At 44.3% G+C, this 15,998-nt stretch overlaps 2 protein-coding genes across 4 annotated transcripts in view; one reads left to right on the forward strand and one right to left on the reverse strand.

Annotated features, from left to right (window-relative positions):
- The window catches only part of LOC137418823 (zinc finger E-box-binding homeobox 1), a 139,153-nt gene that overhangs the window by 112,920 nt on the left and 10,235 nt on the right, over positions 1–15,998 (forward strand). Inside the window, exon 9 of one of the 3 annotated variants that reach the window (XR_013620948.1) lies at positions 14,166–14,401. The exons of the other annotated variants lie outside the window; for them this stretch is intronic. The gene's annotated coding sequence lies outside the window, so the exon portion shown is untranslated. The remainder of the gene's footprint in view (positions 1–14,165; positions 14,402–15,998) is intronic. 3 annotated transcript variants of the gene reach the window in all.
- LOC144888467 (uncharacterized) overlaps positions 1–15,998 on the reverse strand; it is a 790,732-nt gene that overhangs the window by 6,227 nt on the left and 768,507 nt on the right. Inside the window, exon 2 of the mRNA XM_078766380.1 lies at positions 127–2,003. Coding sequence (XP_078622506.1) covers positions 127–1,986 — 1,860 coding nt within the window. The 5' untranslated portion in view covers positions 1,987–2,003. The remainder of the gene's footprint in view (positions 1–126; positions 2,004–15,998) is intronic.

Consider the following 15,998-nt stretch of genomic DNA (forward strand, 5'->3'; position numbering starts at 1 on the left):
ATCGTGATGCTTGATCCTACTGCCAGGTGGTTGTTTTGGATCGTGGACGAGTGACCCAACAGGGTCAGCATGCTGGGGTTCTGCAGCTTGCAGCTGGTCATCTGGTGGGATGATGTCGTCTTGTACGTCCTCAGCTTCAGCTGTTCGCATGATTGTGCGTGAAAGTAGCCACACTGTGTCCGTCGCAGAGTACGGCTTGGTGACATCTGGGTTTGACCGTGTCTTGAAGCTATACGTGGTACCTGTGGCAGATTGTTTGTTTGGTGCTTGGCAAGGAACAAAGTCTGGAGCAGTCAGAACCTTGAGTGAGCGGTGTCTGGCCTTTCGGTCATGTAGTGTCAGTGTTCTATGTTCATCTGTGGAGGGTGCATGTTCCCGTCGTTGGTAGAGTGCCCAGGCTGTAGCATGGAGTGTCCGCTTCCCATCAGGTGTGTCTTCATTGAAGTCACTGTTGTCCACTGCAAAGAAGACAAACGTCCCTATGCGCATGGTTCTTGGAAAGTATACACCCTGTTCTGTCGTAGACTCTATGACTGAGTTGGCCAGCTGTGTCTCCAACCGCAAGATCCGACTATAATCAACAGACAGACCGAACCCATGCAGGAAATCCAGAAGCTTCTTGTTTCTGGTGGACTGATGGACTACAATGGCAACGGCAAGCTGCTGTGGCCATTCTAAGCGATGGCGGAATGGTGCATCTGGCTCTTTGGGCTTGTACGTGACTTGGCGTTTTGACTTGTAGCCGTACATGATGTTCTGACTGATGGTTATAACATCTCGATGAATAGTGGCTGAGCGCATAGTCTCTGGCTCAATGCTCGTGGCTGGTCCTTCCAGTAGCCAGCGGAGGAAAGCATAGAGTACTTTGGGTACATGCTTTTCAGCATCATCAGTGTTCATTTCTCCTTCAAATTGCCATGGGTGCTTGTTCTGACAAGCAATGGCACTGCGGAGAACAGAGGCACTCTCAAACAGTTGTTCGATGTTTTTTTCATTTGTCTTCGTCATTGCATCTTCGACAGCTGCATCACGCACGGCAGTGGAGAATACACAGTCTGACTCGTTTCGACGTTTTGGTTTCATGAAGTGAACGTCATCAATGTGAGAGTTGATTTTCTCCTTCATGCCTTGGGTAGTAGGTGATGGGACATTGTGCACACCATTATTGTCAAGAATCCTGGAGTAAACCGACTTCAGGTCAGACATGTTGAGAATTTCACCAGCTTGGAGTAGAGAGCGAACAAGGCTGACAAACTCAATGTCTGCGGCTATTTTGATAACATTAGTTTCTTGCAGTATGTGTTCTTTGTCATCACTTGATGTCCCACTCTTGGGAGCACGTTGGACATTCTGCACCCAGCATGGGAGATGATACTTGACGTCGATCGCATGAGCATCATGTGCACTGATGGCAGCACTCAGCTGAACTTTCCACTTGTGGTTGCTGCCTTCTTCAACAGCTTTCTTCAGCTGTTTACCTGCGTTGAACGTGCATACAACATGTACACTTTCCTTAGTGACCTCTTGACAGAAGAAACAAAGGTCTCTGTTGAATGGAGTTGATGATGAACGTGTGAAGCGAAGAGTCTCGTCTTGCGTAGAACCTGAGGTACTTGCAGCGGCAGGTGCAGAAGAAGGACGTCCACACCTCTTATGAAGATGCTGGGTGTCGCCATGTTCGCAGGCTTTCTGGTGGCGAACTCTAGCACGCTCCAGGTGAGCAGTGTTGCATGTAGATCCATAACATGCCCGGTGCCACTTTGCTTTATTGTTCCTCAAGTCAGTGGCAGTGAAACAGCTTAATCGTTCGCTGATCTGTTTGAAGTCGGCATCACCATATCGTGCCCTCTCCTGGATGAACTGGAGAAACTTTGCATATGAGCCCAGTGCTGGCTCAGTCACTAGTGCACCTTGGGGATCCTGGCACTGAATGCAAAGTGTGAAATCAGTTTCTTTCTTGGTTTTCTTGCTTTTTGGCTCCATCATAGCTCAGGGTCACGAATCTGGAACATACAAATAACAAATAACAATTAAGATAGATGTGCATTAAGTTAGATTTTGGACACTGGTTCGGCTGTGCCATAAAAACCTATTTTTATCCCTTGTAGGTTATTAAAGAAGGTTTCATTCAATTCTCTATCCCCAAAAATGTACAACTGGACACCAGAATCGAAACTCTAGGTCATTTAGAAGCCAAGATAATGGAATTTTACGTTTTCGACATCCGCCATTTTGAAAATCCAAAATGGCCGCCATAAAGAACTTGAAACAATTGGAGACATATTTTTTCTAGAACTTATATCATCCCTAAAGACAGCCCAACCAGTGTCCAAAAATTAACAAGCAATTTCACCGGGCATTTCAATCTGCTACATTGGCCCCCCCACTAAAAGAACAACTTCACAGTATGCAATTTAGTGATTTGGAAAAATCAAAATGAAGGCGTTTTTCAGGCATATTTTTGCCTTTTTGCTTCAATAAAACCACTTATAGATATGCCATGCACCCCAATTTGGGTGAGGATTGTTGTATGACTATATGTTATAAGGTCATAAACCTAGAGACCTTTAAGACAGCCAGATATAAGTTCTAGAGCTCAAATATTAGAAAACACCAAAAATGTAGGCGGCCATTTTGAAAAATGGCCACAAATCTGGTCCAAACCATTTCCAAAGCTGGCAACAAGACTTTTTGGGTTCCTAGAGGTCTGGGCTTTCAGAAAAACATTGTTGCCAGCTTGTAACATGAGTGTACCCCTACTGTCACATTTCCTGGAAGTGCCTCCAGACTAACAGGATTGTGTCGAGGCACAGATTTGGGGAAGCCTACAAAAAAATTTCTACTGCATTGAAGGTTCCCAAGAGCACAGTGGCCTCCATAATTCTTAAATGGAAGAAGTTTGGAACAACCAGGACTCTTCCTAGAGCTGGCCGCCCGGCCAAACTGAGCAATCCGGGGAGAAGGGCCTTGGTAAGAGAGGTGACCAAGAACCCGATGGTCACTCTGGCTGAGCTCCAGAGATCCTGTGTGGAGATGGGAGAAACTTCCAGAAGGACAACCATCACTGCAACACTCCACCGATCTGGGCTTTATGGCAGAGTGGCCAGACGGAAGGCTCTCCTCAGGGAAAGACACATGAAAGCCCACAGAATCTGGTTTCTCGCAGTCTGAGAGTCCTTTAGGTGCTTTTTTGCCAACTCCAAGCGGGCTTTCGTGTGTCTCTTTTTGTTTCTGTTTTCTCTTTCTCATTATGGGGTATTGAGTGTAGATTGATGAGGGAAAAAATGAATTTAAACGATTTCAGCATAAGGCTGCAACATAACAAAATGTGAAAAAAGTGAAGGGGTCTGAATACTTTCTGAATGCCCTGTGTGTGTATATATATACAGACTTGGCATTTAATATGGAATTTTTTTTTTTCTTGACTTGGGTTTACTTTCTGAACTCGGTATATCAATCTGGTGAGTTTCTTTTACGCTTCGGTGATTTATTTGTGAAAAAGAACCATGTCACTGATTGTCTGTCGCAGCAAGAAGTCAATAACAGGATTATATCACAGGTGGCGTGACAAAACGTACGGACAGGTACATTTGACGATTGGCTTCACAATCGGGTATATAAGGGTTGTTGCGTTCTGTCTGTATTAGTGGAAAACAACTGCTGCACGTCTACAAAAGTTATTGCCGCTTCCCCTGGAGATGGTCCGTCAACTCGACAATGCTGTTTGTCATTTAGTGGTGGCTTTACGAAATTCCGGCATGAAACCGTGATATTGCTCGGCAGTATGGCATCACTCAAAGTCAGGTGTCAAAGATCCTGAAACGAAATGCTCAGAGGGGTGTCCCTACTCCAATACCGAGGTCAGGACGTCCCCGCAGAACCACAAGGAGGGATGATCGCCAGCTGCACCGGTTAGTCCGCAATGGCCGTACCAAGTCAGCTAATCAGCTTAGGGCTGAGTGGCAGCAACTGACAAATGTGCCTGTATCCAGAAGGCTAGTCAACCAACGACTGGTTCAAGCAGGCTATCGTGCCAGGCATCCCCTGGGAAAGCCAGGTCTGACCAGACAACACTGCCAGCGCCGATTGCAGTGGGCCAGAGAGCACCGTCAATGGCAGCCAGGACACTGGAATCATGTGATCTTCAGTGACAAGTCTAGATTTCTGGTCTATCGTCAATATGGCCGCATCCGAGTGCACAGACAAGTGCATGAAGCCTACAACGAAGATTGTATAGTGCCAAGAGTCCAAGCTGGAGGTGGTGGGGTGACCGTTTGGGTTGCTTTTCTTGCAGGGGGAAAAACTGACCTGGTTGTTGTCCCCCGTCGCACAGCATAGCGAAAGGGGACTATGGCTTTCCCGTCCGTCCGTCCGTCTGTCCGTCCGTGCGTGCGTGTGTGCGGGCGTGCGTGTTTGCGTGCGGGCGTGCGTAAGCGAAGGACCGCATTCAAATTTGGTGTGTGGGTGCAACCCACGTCAAAATCCAAGATGGCCGCCGCCATGTATGTCTGATGCCATGTATGTCTGAACCTTGTGAGATGAATATCTTGAAAAATAAGCGAAGTACCAACTTCTAATCTGGTGTGTGGGTGTATCTAGGCATAAGGAAGAACGCTATTGAAAATGGGGTCGCCACGTCAAAATCCAAGATGGCCGCCGCCATGTATGTCTGAACCTTGTGAGATGAATATCTTGAAAAATAAGTGAAGTACCAACGTCTAATTTGGTGTGTGGGTGTATCTCGGCATAAGGAAGAACGCTATTGAAAATTGGGTCGCCACGTCAAAATACAAGATGGCCGCCACCATATATATATGTCTGAACCTTGTGAGCGAAATATCGCGAAAAATAAGCGAAGTACCAACTTCTAATCTGGCGTGTGGGTGTATCTAGGCACAAGGAAGGAGGCTGTTTAAAATTGGGTCGCCACGTCAAAATCCAAGATGGCCGCCGCCATGTATGTCTGAACATTGTGAGATGAATATCTTGAAAAATAAGCGAAGTACCAACTTCTAATATGGTGTGTGGGTGTATCTCGGCATAAAGAAGAACTCTATTGAAAATTGGGTCGCCACGTCAAAATCCAAGATGGCCGCCACCATATATATGTCTGAACCTTGTGAGCGAAATATCTTGAAAAATAAGCAAAGTACCAACTTCTAATCTGGTGTGTGGGTGTATCTAGGCAGAAGCAAGAACGCTGTTTAAAATTGGGTCGCCACGTCAAAATCCAAGATGGCCGCCGCCATGTTTGTCTGAACCTTGTGAGATGAATATCTTGAAAAATAAGCAAAGTACCAACTTCTAATCTGGTGTGTGGGTGTATCTAGGCAGAAGCAAGAACGCTGTTTAAAATTGGGTCGCCACGTCAAAATCCAAGATGGCCGCCGCCATGTTTGTCTGAACCTTGTGAGATGAATATCTTGAAAAATAAGCAAAGTACCAACTTCTAATCTGGTGTGTGGGTGTATCTAGGCAGAAGCAAGAACGCTATTGAAAATTGGGTCGCCACGTCAAAATCCAAGATGACCGCCGCCATGTATGTCTGAAAATTGTGAGATTAATATCTTGAAAAATAAGCGAAGTACCAACTTCTAATTTGGTGTGTGGGTGTATCTCGGCATAAGGAAGAACGCTCTTGAAAATTGGGTCGCCACGTCAAAATCCAAGATGGCCGCCACCATATATATGTCTGAACCTTGTGAGCGAAATATCTCGAAAAATAAGCGAAGTACCAACTTCTAATTTGGTGTGTGGGTGTATCTCGGCATAAGGAAGAACGCTATTGTAAATTGGGTCGCCACGTTAAAATCCAAAATGGCCGCCACCATATATATGTCTGAACTTTGTGAGTGAAATATCTTGAAAAATAAGCAAAGTACCAACTTATAATCTGGTGTTTGGGTGTATCTAGGCACAAGGAAGAAGGCTATTGAAAATTGGGTCGCCACGTCAAAATCAAAGATGGCCACCGCCATGTATGTCTGAACCTTGTGAGCCGAATATCTTGAAAAATAAGCGAAGTACCAACTTCTAATCTGGTGCGTGGGTGTATTTAGGCATAAGGAAGAACGCCATTGAAAATTGGGTCGCCACGTCAAAATCCAAGATGGCCGCCTCCATGTATGTCAACCCTGTGAGCGAAATATCATATCATAGCATGTTTTCTGCGTCTTCCACTTTGTCAACTCGCATCACTTCACCGACGGGGGACCTAGGCGTAACGCTTGTTCTGAATGGAAACCTGAACCAGTTCAAGCACAGGGCCATTCTGGAAGAAACATTGCTTCCATTTGTTCGTGCAGCCTTTCGAGGAAACTTTGTCTTCCAAGATGACAATGCACGGCCTCATCGTACTCGCATGATCCAACACTTTCTTGCTGACCATGGTGTAGAGCATATGGAGTGGCCTGCCATGTCCCCGGATGTGAATCCGATAGAGAACTTGTGGGCAGAATTAACGCGTCAAATCAACAACTTGGACCAGCAGCCTGCCTCTGTGCGTGAATTGCAGCAGGCTATTGTCACTGCATGGCAAGCGATTCCTGTCCAAACCTTGGCAAATCTCGTGAACAGCATGCCTCAACATGTACGTGCTCTCCTGAATGCTCGTGGGGGTTACACGAAGTACTGAACTGTAATTTTACTGTCCGTAATCCCAGTCGTAATTTAACTTTTGTTTTTGTTAAAAAAAATTTTTGGCTAATGTGCAAAATAAAGAGATACTTCTGGAAAACGCACAGAGGTTTAACACAGTACTGTCTGTGAATTGAGTTCGATATCAGTTTACATCACTTTCAAGGATCAATTTATTTGCTTTGAAATGTCAAATGTGGTTTTTGTTTCTTTTAAAGGTCACATTAACAAAATCTAGAATAATTTCAACATAATTCCAATGAACTTTTGGTTATAAGTCATCTTGAAAAGTACGTTCACCCCCACAAAAAAAAATATTCCATATGAAATGCCAAGTCTGTATGTATATATATATATATATATATATATATATATATATATATATATATATATATATATATACACAAAGAATTAAGTTAAGCACCCCTACACAACGAATTAAGGTAAGCACCCCCTAATATATATTCTTTGTGTATATGTATACATTGGCATATATTCTAAGGTATGTGAGATCAAATAATGATTGGTATGACATTAGCAATTATCCATTGATGAAATTGAGTGATCAAAGTGAAAAAAAGTGATTGGTTGAGTCAGTGATCCGATCACGTGGGTCCTACACACGTTATTGACGCAAAGATCGCTAGAGGTCTTCTCAGAACAATGACTGTACGTTAGAAAACATAAACGTCATCCACACTGTCCGTGATGGACCTATAGCTCCATACTTAAATTGAGGTGAAAATATGCCTAAAATTCCCAAAAAATTTCACCTTAAATTATTCAGAATAAAATATTGAAAACGGCATGATTGTTATGTTTTTATGTGACCATAATATCACTTCTCCAGAAAATATAGCAATATCATGGGTATATTACACTGTTTTGACGACAACAAACTTGTAATGTGCGAGGTTGTAAAAAAACGGGGGGGGTGCTTAACTTAATTCTTTGTGTATATATATATATATATATATATATATATATATATATATATATATATATATAATGGTATCTGTAATCTGGTTCTCCAACCTAATGAGCGGACAACATGACGTCATCGCCATGCACGTCCGCCTTGCCTGCAAAGTTCCAGAGGAACCATCTAGCAGTGCGTCATTATGGATTATAAATATGTATATATATGTATGTCGATATACAGTCACGTGATAAAGTAAGTACACCCCATGTAAAGTTTTGACTTTTTCAACATATTTCAACATACAGCTATTTGATCTTCATTTCATCAATATTGATAGATAAAGGTGATATAATAAAACAAATATCATGAAATATTTACATTTTGTAGTCCATTGTATAATTTAAAGAAACATAAATGCAAATTTCGCATGTGGAAAAAGTAAGTACACCCCTCCATTTATCACTACTTCAAATACATAAAATTAGAATCAGGTGCACCAGCTCAGGTGCAAATGATTAGAACATCGTTAGAGAGGATCTTGGAGGAACCTGCCTTATTTAAACCTCAGACATTTAGTTTGGTTTGCTCTTTGTTGTTGAAGTGTGTGGCGTCACCATGCCTAGATCAAAAGAGTTCTCTGAGGCCTTCAGAAAGAAGGTTATAGATGCCTACGAGTCTGGGAAGGGATTTAAAAAGATCTCCAAACAATTTGAAATAAATCATTCGACTGTCCGGAAGATCATCCACAAGTGGAGAAGATTCCAAAACAACTGCCAACTTGTTCAGGCAGACCGCAAGATGCTGAAAGAGGTCTCGAAGAACCCCAGAATGTCATCACGGGACCTACAGGTAGTTCTTGCCACTGTTGATGTCAAAGTGCACGAGTCTACCATCAGAAAGAGGCTGCACAAATTTGATCTATATGGGATGGTGTGCCAGGAGGAAACCTTTGCTGTCCAGAAAGAACATCAGGGCAAGACTAAAGTTTGCCAATGAACACCTCGGCAAAGACCAGCACTTCTGGAACAATGTGCTCTGGACAGATGAGTCAAAGGTAGAGCTATTTGGCCACAGTACCAGAAGACATGTTTGGCAAAAACAAAAGACAGCATTTGACCACAAGAACCTGATACCAACTGTAAAGCATGGTGGTGGAAATATTATGGTTTGGGGCAGCTTTGCTGCATCAGGGCCTGGGCAGCTCACCATCATAGAATCCACTATGAATTATTCATTGTACCAGAGGGTGCTTAAGGATAATGTGAGGCCATCTGTCGGAAAGTTGAAGCTCAACCGAAGGTGGACCTTGCAACATGACAATGACCCTAAAGATACCAGTAAATCCACCAAGGAATGGCTGAAAAGAAAGAAATGGAGGGTTCTGGAATGGCCAAGTCAAAGCCCGGATCTAAATCCCATTGAGATGTTGTGGGGGGATTTGAAACGAGCTGTGCATGCAAGAAACCCCTCAAACATCGCACAGCTGAAAGAATTCTGCATGGAGGAGTGGGCAAAAATTTCTCCCAGTCGATGTCAGAGACTGGTAGACAGTTACAAGAAACTCCTACTTGAGGTTGTTTCTGCCAAAAGGGGCAATACCACCTATAAGAACCAAGGGTGTACTTACTTTTTCCACATGCAAAATTTGCATTTATGTTTATTTAAATTATACAATGGACTACAAAATGTAAATGTTTTTTTGTTTTTTTTGTATACTGAATCGAGGCTCGTGAAAGAAGGGCTATTATTATGGAGAAGTTTTATGATATATCATAATATCATAAATATCATAAAGAAGTTTTATGATATTTGTTATATTATATCACCTTTGTCTTTCAATATTGTTGAAATGAAGATCAAATAGCTGTATGTTGAAATATGTTGAAAAAGTGTTACGGATTCGTCACTTCCGTTGTGGTTTTCATCCACTGTAAACATTTTTGGTTCCATGTACTATTATTGTTATCGTTTAAGTGAAATAGAGATTACTATTTTCAAAAGGTAAAAAAAGTTAATGTTTTAAATGAAACCGGAACCGGACGACTACGAAGAGGAAGAGGAAGAAAAAAAAAGAAGGCGGAGCGAGTGAGTTGGACAAGAAGCCGAGCTGTTTGGAGGTCTGGAGCAAACGCTGGCGAACGGGAGTCACTAGCGAACTTTGGGGTTTCCCGGGAAAGGGATTCCTGCTACAGAGTTCTTATTGCTGTGACAGATCAACCTGCGTGACAGGTTTTGCGGTTGATTCCGAAGAGAATCATTGCAGTGCCGTTACGTCTCGTGTTCGCCATTTTGACTCGCGCCCGATTTTCGCATCGCTCCAGGTTTTTTGCCTCGTTTCATCCATTTTCACCACATCTAGACGTTAACCTGGTGTGTGTGTAATGTGGCTTTTGAGTGGGAAGTCTGCGGTTCGCCGATTGGGAGCCGTGGAGCGTCTATACCCAAAGGTATGATTTCTCAGTCGCCTGGAGGGCACCTTTACGCATCTTTGGCAGCGTGACTGTCACTCAACCGAACGGGATTCTGGTCTCGATTAGACATCGTTCTGACGATCACTGGAGCGGATCGACTTTGGCTTGATGCCGGAATAGAGACATTGGGAATGTTATTTTTTCACTCACTTGGAGCACAGTGAGTTACCGTGTACGAACTGATGGTACCATCATAGGAAAATGATATATTGGTTGTACAATTGATTACTATTGTTATTGTAGTTATTCTTGTGTGACCTTAATACAATACTTGTTTGTTGGTAACAATTGGTGTGGTTTCACCATTGATCTATGACATACAGAATAACACATTTTTTCTGCCGTGACTCCTCTCGGGGCTCGGAGGTACACCGTGACCGGGGTTTGGGGAGGAGCACGTAACAGAAATTGGGGGCCCGTCCGGGATTAAATTCCCTGACACTCGTCCGGGATAGAATTCCCGAACATTCCCAAAATTCCCAAATTTAGAATTTTTCTAACATTCTCAAATAAATAAAAAATAAAAAAAATTTAAATTTTTTGTGTGAAGGTTAACAGGTGCTAACTAATAGTCACCATGGTGTTTGATGCAGAGAAGTTTGCGGCGTCCCCTAATGAGGCACAGTTCCAGGTGTAAAAAAGTTCGGAACTCATGATATTGGCCAAATATTTTAACTTGGAGGTCCGAGTTAATATGAAGAAAGCAGAGATGCAGACATTGGTGGTAGAATCTCTGGTGGGACAAGGAACATGGAAAGAGGTAGCCTTGGATTGGTTACCCGAGGAAAAAGAAAATGTGGAGCTCCGGAAAATGGAGATGCAACTGCAGAGCCAGGAAAGGTTAAAAGCAGAGGAAAGGAAAGCAGAACAGGAACGAGAATTCAAGGAAAGAAGAGCAGAACAGGAACGAGAACTCGAGGAAAGAAGAGCAGAACAGGAACAAGAACTCGAGGAGCGAATAGCAGAGGAAAGGAGAGCTGAAGAAGAAAGAAGAGCAGAGGAAAGGAGAGCCGAAAGGGAGTTAAAGGAACGTGACATGGAGTACCAGAAGGAACTTAAACTCAGGAGCTGGAATTACTGGGAGAATGGAGAGAAGTAGTATCCATGCCGGCTAGTTCGACAACGAGCGAGAACACTTGGGATGTTGGTAGGCATGTGAGGCTGGTTCCACCCTTCAATGAAAAGGAGGTAGCCAAGTTTTTTTACACTTTGAGAAAGTGGCTCAAATGCTAAAATGGCCTGTGGGGTCCTGGACTATGTTAGTGCAAAGTGTTTTGGTGGGTAAAGCTCGAGATATCTATTGGCTTTACCGAATGACCAATGTGCAGATTATGAGAAAGTGAAGAAAGCCATTCTCAAAGCCTATGAATTGGTCCCTGAAGCTTACCGACAAAAATTCCGGAATGCAAGGAAGACGGAGAGTGAGACCCATGTGGAGTTTGCCAGAATGAAGGAAACCATGTTTGATAGGTGATGTGACTCGAAGGAGATTGGGAAAGACTTCAACCTGTTACGACAATTGATCTTGGTGGAGGAATTCAAACAGTGTGTCCACGTGGACATTAAAGTACATCTGGATGAAAAGAAAGTACCAGAGTTGTATGAGGCAGCAACCGTGGCAGATGACTATGCCTTGACACACAGGATGGGGTTCGACAAACCTAACTTCCCGCCTAGAGTTAACCAGGGGAGGTATGGTAAATCAGGTGCGGAGAACAAATATTCATGGAGGCGGCCTAGAGATGACTATGGAGACAAATCTGATACCGCGACTTTTATGGATCAGAAGACTACAGTTCCAAGACAGACTTATCTTCCGGAGGGCCCAAGGCAGACCACGAGTTTTTCCTCCGGGCCGACTTGCGCTTTTTCCAAGAAACCTGGGCATTTGATGTCCCAATGTTACGCCCTGAAAAGGAAAAATCAGGAGCGGAGTCAAACTAGTGCAACTCCGAATGCATTGCCAAATGCGAGAAATCGTCCTTGGAGGACAGTGCCTTGTGAAGGTTCCCATGCCAAAGTTACGGCATCACAGAACGACCTTGTTCAAGAGGGTTACAAACCTTTTATTTCAGAGGGGTTTGTGTCACTGGATGGAGACTTCACTAACCAGAGACCTGTTAGGGTATTGAGGGACACAGGAGCACATCAATCTTTGATGCTTGAAGGCATTTTGCCATTGTCAGAGAAGATGGCAACTGGTGTTAGTGTTCTTTTACAGGGGGTTGGTGGCTATGTTAAAGCTCCACTTCATGTCATCCATTTGAAGTCTGATTTGGTGTCAGGACTGGTCACCGTAGGTTTACAAGCCACTCTTCCTGTAAAGGGAATCTCTTTTGTTATCGGGAATGATTTGGCCGGTGGTCGGGTTTCTGGTAATCCTATGTTTGTTGAAAAGCCTAGTATGGAAAATAACACCGCACAGTTAGAGCAGGAGATCCCGGGTATCGTTCCATCCTGTGCCGCGACTCGTGCTATGGGTAGGAAGCGCTCTGAAGAGAAGGAGAAGGTACTGACGTCACGCTTTGCACAGGCACTTCTTGTCGAGTACTCTGAAACTAAGTGTCAGCACACACAAGTCATGGATGGAGGCAATGTTGGCAAGCTCTTTGTAGGTGGACTGAACTTTGACACAAGTGAAGATGTCCTGGACTCTTTCTTTGGCAAATATGGACCACTCTTGGAAGTGCTGCTGATAAAAGACAGGGAGACGCAAAAGTCGAGAGGGTTTGGCTTTGTCACGTTTGAAAACACAAAGGACGCCAAAGATGCAGAACAGGATTTGAATGGCAAGGATTTGGATGGTCGGACCATAACAGTAGAGAAGGCAGGCCATGGGCGTCGAGGGGGCTACAGAGGAGGAAAACGTGGAGGTAGTTTCAGGGGTGGCTATGGCTCCCGGGGTGGGAGTAGTAGTTTTGGTGGCGGCCGCAGTCGTGATTACTACGGAGGCTCCCAGCAGCAGCAGCGCAGTTTTGGCAACTCTCGACGGGATGACTATTACGGTGGTAGCCGAGATGGGGACCGCTACTCACGTGACTACAACACCCGACTCTACAACTGTGATTTTGATTTTTATGATCAAGAGAAGAGTTGGAAGCACTGAGTGCTCAGGAGCAGCCGAGCCAAGATTCCTACATGGATTAACCCGTGAACTCCACGTTCCTAAATGTGTCCATGCAGTGAATACTCCCAGGCCTCACCACCCAACCACCATGAAACCTGGCTCTCAGCTCGGCCTCCTTCAAAAAGTGCTATAGATTTGCTTTGCTTTGGATTTTTGATCACAACCCCTTAACCTTCATTCAAAAAATGAAAAATAAAAATCAGAGGTTCATGAGATGGAGTTTGGCTTTGCAGGAGTTCAACTTGGAAATTGAGCATGTAAAGGGCAGGGACAATGTCGTTGCTGATTCTTTATCCAGAGTGAACTAACTTTGGAAATTCCTGTAGGTTGTTGGAAGTTTTGTTGCTTTATTTTGGGGAATATTAATTATTGTTGCTCACGTGAATTGAGCATTTGGGGGTGAGTTTTACTTTTGTTTGTTAAAAGAGTTTTTGCATGCAAAGAAAGTTTTTACTATGTTCCAACTTTCTTTCTTGATGGGGGGAAGTGTTACGGATTCGTCACTTCCGTTGTTGTGGTTTTCATCCACTGTAAACATTTTTGGTTCCATGTACTATTAATTATTGTTATCGTTTAAGTGAAATAGAGATTACTATTTTCAAAAGGTAAAAAAAGTTAATGTTTTAAATGAAACCGGAACCGGACGATGACGAAGAGGAAGAGGAAGAAAAAAAAAAGAAGGCGGAGCGATTGAGTCGGACAAGAGGCCGAGCTGTTTGGAGGACTGGAGCAAACGCTGGCGAACGGGAGTCACTAGCGAACTTTGGGGTTTCCCGGGAAAGGGATTCCTGCGACAGAGTTGTTATCGCTGTGACAGATCAACATGCGTGACAGGTTTTGCGGTTGATTCCGAAGAGAATCATTGCAGTGCCGTTACGTCTCGAGTACGGGCCGTTGACCATTTTGACTCGCGCCTGATTTTCGCATCTCTCCAGGTTTTTCGCCTCGCTTCAACCATTTTCACCACATCTAGACGTTAACATGGTGTGTGTGTAACGTGGCTTTTGAGTGGGAAATCTGCGGTTCGCCGATTGGGAGCCGTGGAGCGGCCATACCCGAAGGTGTGATTTCCCAGTCGCCTGGAGGGCACCTTTACGCATCTTTGGCAGCGTGACTGTCACTCAACCGAACGGGATTCTGGTCTCGATTAGACATCGTTCTGACGATCACTGGAGCGGATCGACTTTGGCTTGATGCCGGAATAGAGACATTGGGAATGTTCTTTTTTCACTCACTTGGAGCACAGTGAGTTACCGTGTACGAACTGATGGTACCATCATAGGAAAATGATATCTATTGTTAGTGTACTGTTATTCTTGTGTGACCTTAATACAATACTTGTTGTTGGTAACAATTGGTGTGGTTTCACCATTGATCTTTGACATACAGAATAACACATTATTTCTGCCGTGACCCCTCTCGGGGCTCGGAGGTACACCGTGACCGGGGTTTGGGGAGGAGCACGTAACAAAAGTCAAAACTTTACATGGGGTGTACTTACTTTTTCACGTGACTGTATATATATATATATATATTGTAACGATTTTGAGAAGTGTGTAACGAATTTGAGAAGTGTAACGGTTTTTGAGAAGTGTAACAATTTTGGAGGAAGTGTAACGAATGTGAAAACGTTACAATGTGAACGTTACAAAAGTATGGTAACACCCTGTTAATGTAAATAATGGTCGTAGCCGGCCTCCTAGTTAATTCCATGAAACTTACACGCAGGTCACGATATATCTTTTAAATAGTGTATTTCCTTATTCCATGTAGGCTAAGTATGTGTTTCCCACTAGATTGACTTTGCATTGTATCAAACAAAATAAGAGTAGGCCCTTCCAATTTCCCCAAAACCTCCCTTGCAATTGCCTTCCGCATTTTGGGCGGTTTTCTTCAAACCACCATTGGCCACGAGGTAGGGTTGGGGAAGAAAGGCGTGTCTCCACCTCGTCATAAGAGGGAAGGAGTGAACCAGCCCTAGCAGCCAATCAACACCGCGGTGAGCGACCCGGTAGGCGTGCCCTCGGAGCCGGCGGCTTGATTTCGCCCGAGGTGATAAAAGCGACTGTAAGGGACTGCTTTAAGAGATGACTTGGAGAGGCCTTGGGAGATGAGCAAAGAGACTGCACCAAGAGGCGGTGAGATGCGAAACGCTCCAAGCCAAAGAGGAGAGGTACTCGGCAAGGAAACCAGCTTTGGAGAGACGCGCTGAAAGGAGGGAGACGGCTCCACCTCAAGAAGAGGAGCAGGTGTGCCGAACCAGCGCGTGACGTCTACCGCAGTGGATACACGACGGAGGGTTTCCCGCCAAAACCGCGAGGAATTGTGAGCTGCGGCCTCCCGACCTTGCCTCCCTCTCAAGCAGTCCATCTCAAGCCCTACCTGCCTGCAATATCCCCTGTGTAAGTGTGAACGTCCTGTCCTACTCGTTTGTCTTGGGGCTAAGTAAAAATGAATAGTGTAAGTTAACGATTCGCTGTGTTACTGCTTCTTCCATCCATTGCTTGTGTGTGTATAATAAAATCTGTTCTTCCTCCGTATTCCTCTTCTTCTTCTTTTTCATTCTCTTTCGGTCGCTTTAGAGATTTCCCGATTGAATATCTGTGGGGCGATCTGGTCAACGTCGGGTGGAATCGGGTTTTAATCGGGGAGTAACTGTTCGGACGCGGTTCGGACACCACCGCTCGGTCAATATAACATCTAAAGCCGCGTCTGTAACAATATTGTTACGGACACGGCTTAAGATGTTGCTTGACCGAGCGGAATGGCCGCCGTGTTCGCACAGTTTACCCGATTACCCCCCAACTCACCCGATTCCACTCGAACGTTGGCCGAATCGCGC

The sequence above is a fragment of the Myxine glutinosa genome, chromosome 12 (assembly GCF_964187855.1).
Source record: "Myxine glutinosa chromosome 12, kmMyxGlut1.1, whole genome shotgun sequence".
NCBI lineage: Eukaryota > Metazoa > Chordata > Myxini > Myxiniformes > Myxinidae > Myxine > Myxine glutinosa.